A 16,585-nucleotide genomic window follows, 5' to 3' on the forward strand; every position below is an offset into this window, starting at 1 on the left:
ACTTTTCCCACAGGATATGGTTCTTCTTCCCCAAACCACAAATTTGGAGGTACACAATTGTATAGGACATCTTTAGATGTGGTAGATGAACTAGAAGACCCAAATCTGCTCCAGAATAACATTGTCCCTTTACATGGATTTGAGTGGACGTTCTTCTGGCTGAATCTCCACAAGCACACTTCAGAATCTAGTGGAACATCTTCCTAGATGAGCAGAGCTTGTTGTAATAGCAAATGGAACTAAATGTGGTATGGGATGTTCAAAAAGCACATAGCAATTTTATGGTAAGATGTCCACAAACTTTTGTCAAAGAGTGCACATTATTTCGGTGCTGTCATTTCCTACAAATCCATATCTGCAGCTATCAAAATTATTTTCAACTTTTTTATTCGTATTCAGGAAATGGTTTAACCTTGATCTAGGAACAGTCAAGTGGCTTTTAGTGTCATGAATATTATTCCAGAAAATCTGGAATATTATTCCAGAAAATCTGCTCATGAATGAAAATCTGCTCTGGATGGCACACAAACAGACACATATGGGCAATATGGCACAATCTACCTACTTTGGTGGTTTTTAGGAGAACAGAGAAAACCGGACAAGCTGGATGAGACCTGCAAGAAGAACACAGCAAGAACATGTGAAGTTCACAGTCCTGAACTTGGGATTGAACCACCACGATACCCACAATCAACCTATTAAAGAGGCCATACAGCGAACAGATTAGCAGAGCACCAGCGACCGCTGTTTACTAGATAATGATTCATCCAAAGATGCCACAAAGTTAAGAAATTTTCAACTTTATGCAAATACGGAACGACTCGGTGCAGCGATCTCCATCAGGAGACGGTACATTACACGTGATCCATCCACCTCCTGATTTGTTTTCAGAAGTGGATCGCTAACAGAAGCAAAACCTGATACAAGTTATAGCAAATAGAATGCCTGCTGGCAATTTCACAGTAGGGACGACTGAATTATTCTAAAAACAGCAATACTTTCAGTCCCAGTGTTGTATGGAAAGATATTCATGTTAGAATATGAATCCTTCCTGCAGTTTTATATACAAGTGAGTTTTTATGATTAATATTTGGAAGCATTTCTTCTTCTGCTGCACCTCCTGTTCATTGTATAAACAATTCAGCATTCACTCAGTTTTGTCATATATCTTGAAATCTCATCATCTAGACCAGGGGTCACCAACATGGTGCAACGGGCACCAGGTAGGACCACATGGGTCGCCCGCAGGCCTTTTCTCAAAATAGCTGTTTCCTACTTTGTTAAATCATTATTGATAATAATTATGAGAAATTAACATGATCAGTGTCTTCACATAGATGAATATCATTAATTATTAATAATAACATGTAATGAGAGGTAAATTGGGCAAATTTGTTATTTTAGATCAAACTGAAAACTGTGTGTATCAAATTGGTAGCCCTTCACATTAATCCGTAGAAGTAGCTCTCAGTTTCAGAAAGGTTGGTGACCCCTGATCTAGAGCTTCCAAAATAATATTTTCAAAAGCACAAGAAATGAATAGGTCCCAGGAGAAACAGGCTCAAAAGGGGGGAATGTCAGTGTATGTTCCTCTTGGTTTTTTCAAAAATCGGTATCAGTCTTGATAATCGGTGCTACTGGTCCTAACAGGACATGGATTTGGTTAGGGGGAATCATTGTACATTTAGGTAAAATCATCGTTCTTCGGTGCTTTATTCTTTTTGAACATTTCGGACCGTTGAAGAGAAGATGCAGACCCTGCGAGGATCCCAAGCCATCTGGAGATGTACCAGTGCCACTTGGATCCCACTTCATGTAGATTTTGAAACATCGGACTTTGAGGATAAACATCCTCAATCAATACAAACAATTTTTTTGATACATGTGTTGTTTCTCCATCGTTTAACAGCTCGGGCATGGAGGAGTTGGTGTTGAACCTATAATGATCTCAGATATTGATCTAATTTATGAGTTGCTTAGGAGTGCCTGGTTCCACAACCCTCAAAACTGTGGAAAGGATATTATTCATAATCACACACTCCAGTGTTTGTAATGTTTTAATGATTTATAATATCACTCTGGGCTTCACCCACATGAGGACGGGTTCCAATTTTGAGTCTGGTTCCTCTCAAGGTTTCTTTATGATACCATCGAAGGAAGTTTTCCCCTTGGGATAAATACACATAATTCACTTAAATGTTTGTTTTATAAATATTATATTCTGTAAAGCTAAACCAAATGAAGAAGCTGATACACATCAGTCTTAGTGTCGTACTTTTGACATTTCTGGAATAAAATCAACTGTGATAAATGTCGTGCCACGTTAAAACAGAGGGTTAAACCAGCACTGGTTGGCAGTAAAGCACTGAATCCCAACATCGCACGTCAGGAGGAGAGTAACACTGCACAACGTGATGCAACGCGCTTTGTCACTTGAACGCTGCTCGGCTTCCTCTTCGCTTCCTGCGCGGGTGCAAAGCGCATCGGAATAATCGGCGTCTGTTTTTCTCTCTTTTTTATTTCTTCCTTACGTTCAGGTTTTAACTAAAATAATAATCATTCTCAGTATGTTGGAATAATCCCGAAAATATCTCCAAATTGACCTGATTCGTCGCAATAAATATATAGAAACCAGTGTTTGTTTTTTTTTAAACGGAGAAGGACCCGGATGACACGAGCCCTACATTAGACCATCATATATACAATATCGTGTATTTCTTCCTTATATTAACGATTTATTTTTCGATTTTATTTGGTGAAAAATGGACGAGAAGGTGTTTACGAAAGAACTGGATCAATGGATCGAGCAGCTGAACGAGTGCAAGCAGCTCTCGGAGAACCAGGTTAAATTCTTATGCGAGAAAGTAAGTATTTATTTTTCGGACGCTAACTTGTAAACCGTCCGACACACCCAGCGCCATTGAACGCGCACTTTATTTTAAATATATTCTATATAAATTGTATGGGGTATAAAATTAAATCCGAGTTACTATAGCTACAGTTCCTCCACACCCCGACCCCTCCTCCTTCTCCAAGATGGCGGGGAGTTCTATTTTTATTGGCTGTCAGTCCTGCCCAAGACGAGTTCTCATTGGCTGGCGGGCCAATTTCACTCGGCGCTGATTGGCTGCATTCGAGTGCACTGCAGCTAGCAACCGGAGCTCGCCCCCGGGGTGTGACCGCCATGATGGCGCCCGTTGTCGGGCAGACGACGTTCAAAAAGAACGAGAAAAACATACATTTTATTCATTTTCTACATATATTTTCAAGCATTAACGTTTAAAGTGACTCTGATATAGATTTTTCTCCCGGTTATCAAAGCAAAGCGCGCGCAAAAGTGTACCCCCCCCCTTTCATTCAGTCAAAGAAACGCACTGTTTGGCTCAAAAGTATTCGGACATGTCATATGTGGCGGTTCCTCATCAAAAATCTAACTTTTCGAGCCACACGGTTGTATAAAGGATGCTGGAGCATGAACGTTTTCCCTTCACCTCGACTAGGAGACCCAAACCTCGTTCCAGCATGACGATTAGCCTTCATACAAAGCCATGCCCATGAATATATGATGTACAAAAATCTAGTGAAACATCTTCCCAGAAGAGTGGAGCTCATTATATGAGCAAATGGAGAATACATGCAGAATGGGATGTTCAGATTGAAGCACGTACCAATCTTATGGTTGCATCCACCAGTCAATATAGTGGCCTGTCAGTGTGACGTCAGGGTTTTTAGACGTTTTGTCCGAAAATTTTTATTAAATGAAAACTGGAGCGCACCTATAATGTCTATTTGAGAATCAAGCTCACGTTTTTGATTTTTCGAACGTCGAATCCTGTTGACCTTGAATCTTTGATGTGTGTGTGTGTGTGTGTGTGTGTGTGTACAGCGAGAAAAAACGAATACTGTATTCAATTCAGTTCAACTCCAATTTATTTATTCAGCACTTTTAACATTGCCCCAAAGCTGCTTTACAGAGAAAAATCAATTACCAATATAGCTTTACATTTATAGGAAAAACTTCCTGAGATGGTATGAGGAAGAGGAACTAGACTCCATAGAGAACCCATCCTTATCTGGGTGCCACAGAAGCTCCATTCATTATATATGTTGTATCATTGTTGAGGTGATCAGCTGCTCACTAACAGAGCCTCAAGTGTAAAACTGTTCATGGTGATTGTAGATGACCCTAAGCCATTGTTGCAGAATGTTTTTAGAGTAATTACACTCCAAATCTTCATGGTTCTTGAGTTAACCTCCACACCAACTTTGTTCATCTTTAGACTGGTCATGTGAAGAACAATTGAAAAGAACTTCATGGTACTGAAACGTTCACAACGTACACATTTGTAGCGCAAAACGAAAAAAGCCTAAATAAAGAAAAAAAACCCCAGACTTTTTCCCCCTGTTGTGTTTGCAGGAAGTTACAGCTCTACCTCTGCCATGTTAATCTGTATTCTATGTGACTCTCTATGTATTCTATGTGACTCTCAGCCTCCGTAGTTTGCGATGCGAAAAGAAATCAATCGACATATCAAATATTGGCTACATTTTAATTAATAAAAGTCTATTATTTATGAATAATCATATATAAATAAATAGTTTTATTTTTAATTTTTTTCAACCAATAGGTCAATAGGTTCAAAACAATGCATCGCAATACAAATACCAACTTGTATACAGTGCACACTTTTTTTAAAATCGATACATCACATCGTTAACCTTTTTTTGCCGATGCAAACATATATATATGGGAATGTATGTATGTATGTATCTGTGGCCATTTTCTGATGTAGGCTCCATGCTGTTTCTTTATGTATCTTGGGGATAATTTTAAGGTTGTTGACTAATGTTTCCATTTGTATCGTTTCGTGAAGCCAAAGGCAAATTTCCACTCCGTGGACAATAAACTAACCAACCAACTATATTTGTCTGGTTTCCTCCAGGCTAAAGAGATTTTATCCAAGGAGTCCAATGTTCAGGAGGTGCGTTGTCCGGTCACGGTGTGCGGAGACGTCCACGGGCAATTCCACGACCTCATGGAGCTCTTCAAGATCGGCGGGAAATCGCCAGACACCAACTATCTGTTCATGGGTGACTACGTGGACCGAGGCTATTACTCTGTAGAGACTGTCACACTGCTGGTGTGTTTAAAGGTAAAGATCGGCCACCAAGATATATCTATATCTCCTGATTGTAATAAAGAAGTGTCTCATTTGTACTGTTTTATTATAACTTATACCATGGGTGTTTGAATACTGGCTTGTGATTGGCTTGAAGGAAAGTGTGAGTGCCGAACTTTGTTCCACAGGTAGTTTCTATGTTGGATCAGCGTTGTATGAATGAATGAACGAATTTGCTGTTTATACACAACTGTAACCATAGTAATGCACCGAGAAGAAAACGTCGAAATGAGAAACCTAACGAAAAACAGCACCAGGTGTTCACACCAACAGCTTCACTATTAATATCAGCAGCATGTAGTTCACATACACCGCCTCTTTCTGTCTTCGAAAACAATGTATTTCAGTGCCTTTAAAGAAATGGAATCCGATCGCACTACTTCATCTCTGTGTCTATAACTCCCACAGGTTCGCTACCGAGAGCGAATCACCATCCTCCGAGGGAACCACGAGAGCAGACAGATCACGCAGGTCTACGGCTTCTACGACGAGTGCCTGAGGAAATACGGCAACGCGAACGTTTGGAAATATTTCACCGACCTTTTCGACTACCTTCCACTCACTGCCCTGGTGGACACACAGGTAACAGGATCAAATCTCCAGCACATGGGGGTAAAAAAAAAAAAAAAAAAAAAAAAAAAAAAAAAAAAAAAAAAAAAGGCAATACACGACACACGGTGTGAGCCAAAATTAAAGAATAAAAAGATTTATGTCAGTTTTCTACATTTAGGAAAGGAGAAAAATATTGAAAACTATAATGTGAAAAATACAAGTGTCGTTTAATCTAGTCCAGTGGTTTAAACAAGTTTTGGTTTTACAAGTGTCGTTTAAAAATTAATCTAGTCCAGTGGTTTTTCTGCCATTCCCCACTTTAGAGGGGGTTCTATTTTTAAGCCCCACCTGCCCTCAATCACACCAATTTATAGTAATGAAATACTTTAAGTTTTAAAAAGTCTAATTTATTTAAACAGCTAGTAGTAAATCAATAACATCAAACAGCATCAATGTTTCAATTTACTTGCTTTAATGACCTCATATATATATATATATATATATATATATATATATATATATATATATATATATATATATATATATATATATATATATATATATAAATCCTGCCGGTCATTACGCCTCCACCTGTCATGTCTTTATTCTCCACTAGAGCGCCGCTAAACACACTCTAAGATCCACTGATCTGATCCATCTTCTTACCTCTGTGTTTCAATGTATTACCCTTGCGTCATATCTATTTAGTTTCCACTAAAAGTTTTCGATTGCAATAAGTATCGAAGTGTGAGAACTCTGTGTGAAACAGGTCAGTGTTTCGTTCTCCCAAAATAATTAAAAAAGTAATAAAAAAACATACATGAAACGTACATGAAAAATCTCCATGGTTTACCTAATAGATATATCTAGAATAATGACACTAATATACGAGACCATTTCTGATGCTGGAAATTTTTATATATATATATATATATATATATATATATATATATATATATATATATATATATATATATATATATATATATATAATCACACCTTTCCAAATCCATGGATTGCTGCTGTTTCTATAATCACAACTCTGTTTTTATTTCTAGATTTTCTGTCTCCATGGAGGACTCTCTCCGTCCATCGATACGCTGGACCACATTCGAGCTCTGGACCGCATCCAGGAAGTCCCACATGAGGTCTGATTCTTAACCGGTTCCTCCACTCATTATAGCGCGCACTATAGTTCTAACATCATGTTACAAGTACAGATGTTCTTATATGATCCAGAGCGTCTTCTCTATAATTAGAGCCGTTCCTGAAGTGAGCCTCTACCTGCTCAATTATCTAAAAAAACAAACCAAAAACAAACACAAGCATAACAGCGCATAGCAGTGTATAGTACAAACATAGATGTCGTCTTTTTTATTCTGAATATAACTCCTATCCATATTTTCGTGAAGTGTTGTCATAGCAACAGGTTCAAGGGCAGTCTCCCAAACAGGCATTCAGTGAAACAGACTGTACAACCATAGTAAAAACATCTAGATGTAATTATTTTTAGTTGAGTGCGGAGACTTAAAACGTCAAAAAAAGGGATACAATTTAAATTCGCTGTTACTTAATCTTATATAATTTTAAAGTGCAGCACTTCAGAATGCTTTTGTTTGCTAGTTCTGATGTTGTAGTTCTTTCTTCCGCTAGATCAAATGTAATTCACTGTATTACGACTTCAAATGAGACCAAACTCAACAACCAATCAGCTTTCTGTCCTGTTTCGGCACGAATTGTCATCGGCGGATTGTATCACAAGCACTTTATTTTTCTGCGGTGAAGAAGTGCAAGTTTAGCGATACTTAGATCCTTAGATACTTAATCCTAAGATCCTAAGAGATCTGAAAAAAGTGGAAGAGCCCTGTTCTAGCATGTAGTAGTGAAGTGTGTTTTGTACGATGTTCGGGTTGTAAGTGTCGTCATAGCGACGAGTCCGAGCGTTTGTTTTTCACCGGTGATGTGATCGATGCGCTGATTTGACAGGGCCCGATGTGCGACCTGTTGTGGTCGGATCCCGACGACCGCGGTGGCTGGGGGATCTCGCCCAGAGGAGCCGGCTACACGTTCGGCCAGGACATCTCAGAAACCTTCAATCACGCCAACTCTCTCACCCTGGTGTCCAGAGCTCACCAGCTGGTCATGGAGGTAATATAGAGCAGAACCAAACTGCGCTCATGACTGAAAAACACGCTCAGGAAAGCACTTAAGAAGCTAGACACACTTCCAGCGCACACACACACACACACACACACACACACACACACACACACACACACACACCTGTTTATTGTTCGATAATTCAATGCAACATTGACACAGTCACATGAGAAGACTTGCATAAAGGCAGTTTAACCTAATTATTAAAAGCTCAAACAGGGAAGGTTTTACTAGGCGGCCAAAAGTTTGTGCACCCCATACCATCGCACACGTATGTGGTTCTTTTATCTGAAAGAATGGAAAAGACAGACAGAAGATTTTTACTTGTCATTTAAACATTACAGGAAGAAGGTCAGAGTGCAGGGTCAGACATGATACAGTGCCCCCAAGTGGCGGCTTGGTGATGCACCTGACCTCCTGACCCTTAAGCACTGAGCTCCCACTTCCCTTGTGTGTGAAACATCTCTTTATATGCCCCTTCATCAGCACTAAGAGAACCCTGACCACATTCACTGGGAACACCAGATGTACCCCAGATCTCCTTATCCAACATGAATTCCTGAACTTATTAATGCTTTTGTAGCGATCAATAATCCACAACCTAAAATCTAACAAAGAGTGTATTTAATTCTGAACGGAATAAATAAAAGGGTTTTTTCAACAACTTCTGTATATATATATAGTGTATTTAAGCCCTGATGGATTTAAATCACACTGTACTCAAACTAGGATGGAAGAAATAAAGGGGGAAAAAATCCATGTATTGATTCCTAAGGTCAGAAGTTAATGGTAACCAATACCTTTGTTGAGTTTTTTTCTTCCCCTGTGACTTTAGAGGTCATGAATTATAGCATAATGTGGACATCTGACTTCAGCCTGATGTTTCAAACCTCCTCTCGCAGGGCTACAACTGGTGTCACGAGCGGAACGTCGTCACCATCTTCAGCGCTCCCAATTACTGCTACCGCTGCGGCAACCAGGCGGCCATCATGGAGCTCGACGACACGCTCAAGTATTCATTGTGGGTGTACAGCAGGAGAAACTCCTGTAGTCCTGGATATTCTGTTTCTTTTTTTTTTATTCTTCTTATTACCTGACCATTAGGTGCGACCATTTTTAGAGATCAGTGTCAATATGGCGATCCTTAGATTGTATTTCGTATTATGGCGCAAATCCGGTCGCCTCCTTTTATTCGAGCAAGACTCGAGCAAGACTCGTTCTCATGAGTCCACCTCTTAAAGCGTGCATTTTCAGGGTGCAAATACACTGGACTTCAAGGTAAAATTTCTACCGAGACCCGCTGCAAATACGGCCAGCGACCGGATATGCGCCATTGTTACAATGTACACTGTTTCGGTAAGAAAAGACAAATCAGGCATTCTCATTACGAGTTCCCGGTCTCTAGCGTTCGCACGCATGCGACGAGGAAACACGGCGTAACTTTAGATGATCAGTCTCTTTTTCAGGTTATAGGCTATGAGGTCAAAAGTTTGGACACCCAACCATAAGCTCTTTTTTTGAAAATCAAATTCTCCATATTATAACCTCCACTCTTCTGGGTAGAGGTTCCACTAGATTTTATGGAGATTTTTTAATCCACAAGGGTGTTAGGAAAGTCAGGTAGTGTTGTAGGTGATAATCAGGGTTTATGGGATGGAGATCTTCCGCTCCAACATATCTAAAGTATATCTTCATGGAGGTGGATTTGTGCAAGTAGTCTTTGTGGTAACAGTATGGGGAAGAAGCACATAGGGTGTCCTAATACTTTTGGTGTATTTTATTGCATTTAAGATGTTTTGATGAACAAATTCGTTTCTAAGACGAAAAAACAAACATTTTGTTTTCCTCCTTCAGTTTGCAGTTCGACCCGGCGCCGAGAAGAGGAGAACCGCACGTGACCCGCCGGACCCCCGACTACTTCCTGTAACGTCTCCATGCCTGCCTCCGCGTTTTTCTTCAGCATTATCGCGATCGCAGACCGAACTGTCTTTCACCAATAATCACCTCCTCATTTTCTCCACCTATTATTCTCGCATCTCAATTCGTTCCATGGACCAAAATGTGTGCCATCAGCATAATGGGGGAGGGGGGCGGGGGGGTTGAACACACTGACATACACACTGACATACACAACACACAAGTTTTAGCCATCGTACATCTACAGTGATTCAATAAATCCTCGGTTCTCCTTGATATCAGTGAACTCCATGCAGATTCCTATCAGTGTTCTGAAATAATAGTTTTCTTCATTAGATCATGATCTTTAGGAGCTTTTGGCTGGACATTGTGGTGTATAATGATGATATGAATAATATTATAATAATCAAAACGTCGCCACGCGTAGTATCGTGCCGATCCGGCGTACGTCCCGATCCGGCGAAAGTCGAAACGAACGTTGTCAAAATGATATGAAGTACTTTTTGAAAATGCACTTTCTTCCGTGGTACAATCTTTCAGTGTTACGGCAGCGTAGGTTATTTCGAGGCAGGTTTGTTCGTTTCGTAACTGCATCACTGTTCCCACGTCCGCCTCCTTCGTATCACCGAGCACTTTTTTTCCTTTTCTTTCAGTTTAAAAATGTACACCATGTTTTTAAACGCCTGAGATACCAGATTAGGAGATAAAGCTGTTTTTCTGCCTGATTTCTGCAAGTGTTTTCTAGTGTGTGTGTGTGTGTAAAGTCTTTTTTTTTTTTACCCCAAACATTCTATACACAATTTTTTTCTTTGCACCAAACACGGCTGAACTTCCACATCTTCAATAGATATTTTATTTTCCATCAGTGTGACACTATATACCTGAAATTTGGTGGACACCTGACCATTTAGTCTCAATTTCCTGTTATAATGATCTCCACTCTTCTGGGAAGGTATTCTGCAAGATTTTATGGAGATTCTTTCAGCCACTTTAGGAAAGTCAGGTACTGATATAGGTGAAGTGAGGAGGCCTGGAGTGCACGATCATCCCAAAGGTGTTCCATGTTGGAGCTCGATAACAGATTTTTCACTCCAACTCATGCAAAGCAGAGCTTCATGGAACTGGCTTTGTGCACGGGTTTGGGTCTCCTAGTTTAAATATAGGAAAATTCCATGTTCCAACATCCAAAGACGTCCCATACAATTGTGTTCCTCCAACGGTTTTGGGTAAGAACAGTGTCTTCATACTTTTTTCCGTAGTGTCTAATTTTTTCATTAATTACTACCCATCATATAACAGTGTAGCCCTGATTCACATTTAGACCATTTAGCAGACACTCTTATCCAAAAAAGACTTAAAAGTAAACTCATTCATACAACTGAAGTTAAATAGTAAGGGCATTGATTATGGGCCTGACAGTGGTTTTGGGTGATGCTGGGATTTGACCTCACAACCTACCAATTAGAAGTCCCATATCTTATCCACTAAGCTACCAGTCCACTTTGCTGATCACCACCTAACCTAATTTATTATTCAAGTGCAAAAATCATGAATGAAAATAGGCTCCACCCACTTAGACTTGATTGGCAGTCATAGCAAGTATTACTGAAAACAACGGGACCTGCATTAATGGTGCTTGTCCCCCTAATGTCAATTCTACGATCATTTAAATTCGCTCGGCCGCCTGTCTGGGGTCTGGGCCCTTCGGCCGCCTGTCTGGGGTCTGGGCCCTTCGGCCGCCTGTCTGGGGTCTGGGCCCTTCGGCCGCCTGTCTGGGGTCTGGGCCCTTCGGCCGCCTGTCTGGGGTCTGGGCCCTTCGGCCGCCTGTCTGGGGTCTGGGCCCTTCGGCCGCCTGTCTGGGGTCTGGGCCCTTCGAATAAAAAACAAAACAAAACAAAAAAACAAAGCACACACATCATCAAAAATGATCCAGTATTTATTTGAATGTCACACAATTTTCCAAACATTATGGAAGAAAAAAAAAAAAAAAAGGTAACGTATTCATTCCTCTTTCATAACACAAACTCGCACATAAGACGTGGAAAAGACGTAGGTATTGGCGTTATCATCATCATACTCTCTCTAGAGCCTCCAGCATGATAATACTGTTTCCTCTTATGACCTGTGAAAGACAGTGTAAAATCAATCCAGATTGTTTTGATAATTCATGATACATAATACGCTGTAAGAACTGGCTAACGAGTGCCTTTATTTCTCACATGTGCATTACAGCACAGTGAAATTCTTTCATTGCATCTCCAAGGGGTGTTAGGAAGCTGGGATCAGATTGCAGGGTCAGCCATGATACAGCGCCTCTGGGGTTAAGGGCCTGGAGCATGGAGCTTTAAATCTCAACCTTCTGGTTTATAACCCAGAGCCTTATCAATGAGATACTACTACACAAGAGCACACCATGATTATAGATACTATATAACTCTCTAAAGATAAAACAAGTGGAATCAAACACCAGTGATGTCTCTGTTGAAGAAGGATAGACAGACAGACAGAGAGAGATTGATATATATATATATACATATACAGACAGACCGAAGGACAAGACTGATAGATAAAACAGAAGGATAGATAGAATGACAGACAGAAGGATGGATAGATATTTATAATAAATAAATAAATGAGATTACTGACCACCATGCCGATGGTGTTCTGCTGTCCACCAGTGGACACCTCAACACAGTCATCCACCACCAGGTTCATAAAGGGATCAAATCCCCGCAAGATGCCTTGGACATGGCGACCGCCGTTCAGCTTCACTACAGAGGAGAGGGAGGGAGGGAGGGAGGGAGGGGGGGAGAGAGAGAGAGAGAGAGAGAGAGAGAGAGAGAGAGAGAGAGAGAGAGAGAGAGGTGAGATCTACAACTGACAGCTACTGACTCACAACACAGCTACTCTGACCTTTTGCTTTCAGATATCCTTTGATTTTATTCCGCCGAAATTTGCAGTGTGACAAGTCCTTGTTTTCTTACTAGAGCAAATCAATCAAATTAAAACGCTAGATTAATCCGTGTGCTTTTTAAACGTTCCATTCCACGTCTAGTCGCCATTTGCTGTTTATAATAAGCTCCACTACTCGACGATGATGTTCCACTAGATTGTTGTGGAGATTCTTTCAGCCACAAGGGTGGTAGTAAAGTCAGGTACTGATAGCAGGTGAGGTGAGGAGGTTTGGGGTGCAGTCTGCGTTCACATTCATCCCAAAGGCGTATCATTGGGGTTTATAGCTCTATAGCAGGAGATCTTCAACTCCATCCCATGCACATCAAATCTTCATGGAGCTGGCTTTTTGCAGAGCAGCACTGTCATGCTGGAACAGGTTTGGCTCTTCCACTTCAAGTGAAGAGGGGAAAAAAAAAAAGATCCAAATGACATCTTATACAATTTTTTCCAACTTTGTGGGAACGATCCGAGCTGAAAAAATCCGGTATCCCAATAACATCCGTAGTGTAATTCGGGTTCTATTTGCGGTGCCAGAACACAAAGTGACTAATTTCTACAGACCTTAGGTTGTAATAGTTTAGAGTAATAGCTCTGCTCTTGTTTCTTTCAGGGTCCCAAAGCAGCGTTACAGAAATGAATAGATTACAAAAATAAATGTTAGAATTAGTCCCTATTCGTTTTTTCCTAATGACCGAGACAGTGGTGAGGAGACAGTGTAGGAAAAACTCAGTAAGATAATGAAGAAGAGAGGACCTTGACTCTAAAGGGAACCCATCCTTGCCTGGGAGACACTAAATGTCCATTCACTGATGGAGATTCGAGTGTAAACTTTTTAGGGTGATTACATTGATCCGATCAGTGGCTTTATACGATAGAAACTGGTTTCAGACGTGACGTTAAAGACGATATCCGTCCTCATAAACCATCAAATGAGTCGTGTGTGTATGTGTGTGTAGATGAGCACTGGGTGTTTTCAGGAGAGATGAAGAGATCTGAGGACTGAAACACCAGTCTGGATCATCACAGGGGGTAAAGAGGGACAGAGTGACACAGAGGAACACACAAAAACTGTTATAGAAAAGTATATTAAAACAGCTACTCACGTGACAGTTTCTTATCCATAAACCTGCAGAGAGATGGGAGAGGGAGCAAGAGAGAGAAATAAAAGGGAGGGGGAAACAAAGATAAATAAAAAAAAATACAGAAAAGAATGAGAAAGAGACAGAAAGAGAGAGAGAGAGAGAGAGAGAGAGAGAGGGGGGGGGGTGTTAACACAAATCTCCAGATTTTCTAAAATGTTCATTTACTTAAACAGCAGCAATAAGTAACAGCAGCAGTAACAGTAGATAATAGTAAGAGATGTGATTATAATACCAGTACTAGTAGTGTTATTATCAGAATTAGTACCAGTAGGATACGTAGTAATAGTAATCAGTAGTAGTCAGTATTAGAATCAGTAGTAATAACAGTAGTTAGTATTAGCTGGTGTGTGGTATGTCTGGTGTAAATGAAGGTGTGTAATGGTATCAGTAGTACAAGTTAAAGTAAGTTTTAGTATTAATAGTCAGTATTAGAATCTGTATTGATCAGTACTGGTGTTAATAGTAGTCAGTATTAGAATCTGTATTGATCAGTACTGGTGTTAATAGTAGTCAGTATTAGAATCTGTATTGATCAGTACTGGTGTTAATAGTAGTCAGTATTAGAATCTGTATTGATCAGTACTGGTGTTAATAGTAGTCAGTATTAGAATCTGTATTGGTCAGTACTGGTGTTAATAGTAGTCAGTATTAGAAGTAATTAGTATTAATTATAATCAGGAGCATTAGTATCAGTAGAAATGATAGTATTAAGTAGTCAGTAGTATTAGCAGTAGTCAGTATCAGTAGTACTAGTAGTAGTTAATAGTCAGTATCAGTAGTAGTTAATAGTCAGTATCAGTAGTATTAGTAGTAGTTAGTAGTCAGTATCAGTAGTAGTTAATAGTCAGTATCAGTAGTAGTTAATAGTCAGTATCAGTAGTAGTTAATAGTTAGTATCAGTAGTATTAGTAGTAGTTAATAGTCAGTATCAGTAGTAGTTAATAGTCAGCTAATAGTCAGTATCAGTAGTAGTTAATAGTCAGTATCAGTAGTAGTTAATAGTCAGTATCAGTAGTAGTTAAGTCAGTAGTATTAGTAGTAGTTAATAGTCAGTATCAGTAGTAGTTAATAGTCAGCTAATAGTCAGTATCAGTAGTAGTTAGTAGTCAGTATCAGTAGTAGTTAATAGTCAGTATCAGTAGTAGTTAATAGTCAGTATCAGTAGTAGTTAATAGTCAGTATCAGTAGTATTAGTAGTTAATAGTCAGTATCAGTAGTATTGGTAGTAGTTAATAGTCAGTATCAGTAGTATTGGTAGTAGTTAATAGTCGGTATCAGTAGTAGTTAATAGTCGGTATCAGTAGTAGTTAATAGTCGGTATCAGTAGTAGTTAATAGTCGGTATCAGTAGTAGTTAATAGTCGGTATCAGTAGTAGTTAATAGTCGGTATCAGTAGTATTAGTAGTAGTTAATAGTCAGTTTTAGTAGTAGTTAATAGTCAGTATCAGTAGTAGTTAATAGTCAGTATCAGTAGTAGTTAATAGTCAGTATCAGTAGTAGTTAATAGTCAGTATCAGTAGTATTAGTAGTAGTTAATAGTCAGTTTTAGTAGTAGTTAATAGTCAGTATCAGTAGTAGTTAATAGTCAGTATCAGTAGTAGTTATTAGTCAGTATCAGTAGTAGTTAATAGTCAGTATCAGTAGTATTAGTAGTAGTTAATAGTCAGTTTTAGTAGTAGTTAGTCAGTATCAGTAGTATTAGTAGTAGTTAATAGTCAGTTTTAGTAGTAGTTAGTCAGTATCAGTAGTAGTTAATAGTCAGTATCAGTAGTAGTTAATAGTCAGTATCAGTAGTAGTTAATAGTCGGTATCAGTAGTAGTTATTAGTCAGTATCAGTAGTAGTTATTAGTCAGTATCAGTAGTATTAGTAGTAGTTAATAGTCAGTTTTAGTAGTAGTTAATAGTCAGTATCAGTAGTAGTTAATAGTCAGTATCAGTAGTAGTTAATAGTCAGTATCAGTAGTAGTTAATAGTCAGTATCAGTAGTAGTTAATAGTTAGTATCAGTAGTATTAGTAGTCAGTATTAGTAGTTTGTGATTCTTGTTAATAACCCGCGCCAGTTATTAGCCTCATTAGCTTTATGTTTGTGTAGCTATAAGATCCTCATCACTATAAAGCTCTCGGTCTCATACTCACTTCTTTAACTCCGGTGGATGCGCTTTACTCATGGTGATCTGTTTTATAAATTATTTCTTTTTTCCGAGGACTGAGAAATCGTAAGAAACGCGTCTCGCGGCTGGAAACAAAAGGGAAACACGCGCGCAAAGCCGGAAGTGTGAATCTCTTCGCGTGAAGGAGCTGCAGGACTGACGCGGTGCAGCAGCGACACCTGGCGGCGCGGAGAACAGGCTTTAAACGGAGAAGGCTCGCTGCAGGCGATGGGAGAATCGGATCATTTTAGTGAATCGGTTCTTTGAATCTCGCTAATCAAAAGGAATGAATCTTTTATGAGTCATTTAGTTTGTCTCGTTCCCCTTGTTTAGAAATTAGAACAGAATGAGTAGCTCACCCCTACATATCTTTTGGTCTGTTTCATTAGTTCTTTTTTATGTAACGCAAATTTTCATTGACGCAAATACTTACTTTTAAGATATGCACTAAGATATTGAGTTATAAAAGTACAGGATTTTGCAAAAACAAAACAATAAAACAATGTGTTGTGCTGCTTGATTGTTAA

The 16,585-nt window shown here is 39.4% G+C and overlaps 2 protein-coding genes and 1 long non-coding RNA gene across 3 annotated transcripts; 2 read left to right on the forward strand and 1 right to left on the reverse strand.

The window, feature by feature from the left end:
- Positions 1-2,375: 2,375 nt before the first annotated feature.
- ppp2caa (protein phosphatase 2 catalytic subunit alpha a) lies at positions 2,376-10,534 on the forward strand. The gene is made up of 7 exons (XM_083546642.1): positions 2,376-2,864; positions 4,944-5,153; positions 5,589-5,762; positions 6,791-6,880; positions 7,719-7,880; positions 8,795-8,913; positions 9,747-10,534. The coding sequence occupies exons 1-7, from the start codon at positions 2,763-2,765 to the stop codon at positions 9,817-9,819; spliced, it is 930 nt and encodes a 309-aa protein (XP_083402768.1). The 5' UTR covers positions 2,376-2,762; the 3' UTR covers positions 9,820-10,534.
- A 1,197-nt stretch (positions 10,535-11,731) lies between these two features.
- Positions 11,732-16,225, reverse strand: snrpg (small nuclear ribonucleoprotein polypeptide G). Its single transcript, XM_083547252.1, has 4 exons — positions 16,045-16,225; positions 13,868-13,890; positions 12,456-12,580; positions 11,732-11,931 (listed from the first exon to the last, which is right to left on the reverse strand). Exons 1-4 carry the CDS (start codon positions 16,074-16,076, stop codon positions 11,881-11,883), a joined length of 231 nt encoding a protein of 76 aa, XP_083403378.1. The 5' UTR covers positions 16,077-16,225; the 3' UTR covers positions 11,732-11,880.
- LOC310729192 lies at positions 14,652-16,139 on the forward strand. Its single transcript, XR_014534488.1, has 3 exons — positions 14,652-14,776; positions 15,006-15,050; positions 15,908-16,139. It is a non-coding gene; the product is annotated as an uncharacterized lncRNA (long non-coding RNA).
- Positions 16,226-16,585: the final 360 nt, after the last annotated feature.

Source organism: Silurus aristotelis (genome assembly GCF_946808225.1).
Source record: "Silurus aristotelis genome assembly, chromosome: 7".
NCBI lineage: Eukaryota > Metazoa > Chordata > Actinopteri > Siluriformes > Siluridae > Silurus > Silurus aristotelis.

Excerpts from the sequence above, each read along its gene's own strand:
- snrpg (XM_083547252.1), bottom strand. The coding sequence starts at position 16,076 with ATGAGTAAAGCGCATCCACCGGAGTTAAAGAA. Across the intron at positions 12,581-13,867 it reads TATGGATAAGAAACTGTCAC|TGAAGCTGAACGGCGGTCGC; the intron begins GTGAGTAGCTGT and ends TCTCCTCTGTAG. Across the intron at positions 11,932-12,455 it reads AGAACACCATCGGCATGGTG|GTCATAAGAGGAAACAGTAT; the intron begins GTCAGTAATCTC and ends TGTCTTTCACAG.
- ppp2caa (XM_083546642.1), top strand. The coding sequence starts at position 2,763 with ATGGACGAGAAGGTGTTTACGAAAGAACTGGATCAATGGATCGAGCAG. Across the intron at positions 2,865-4,943 it reads TTAAATTCTTATGCGAGAAA|GCTAAAGAGATTTTATCCAA; the intron begins GTAAGTATTTAT and ends GGTTTCCTCCAG. Across the intron at positions 8,914-9,746 it reads GACACGCTCAAGTATTCATT|TTTGCAGTTCGACCCGGCGC; the intron begins GTGGGTGTACAG and ends TTCCTCCTTCAG.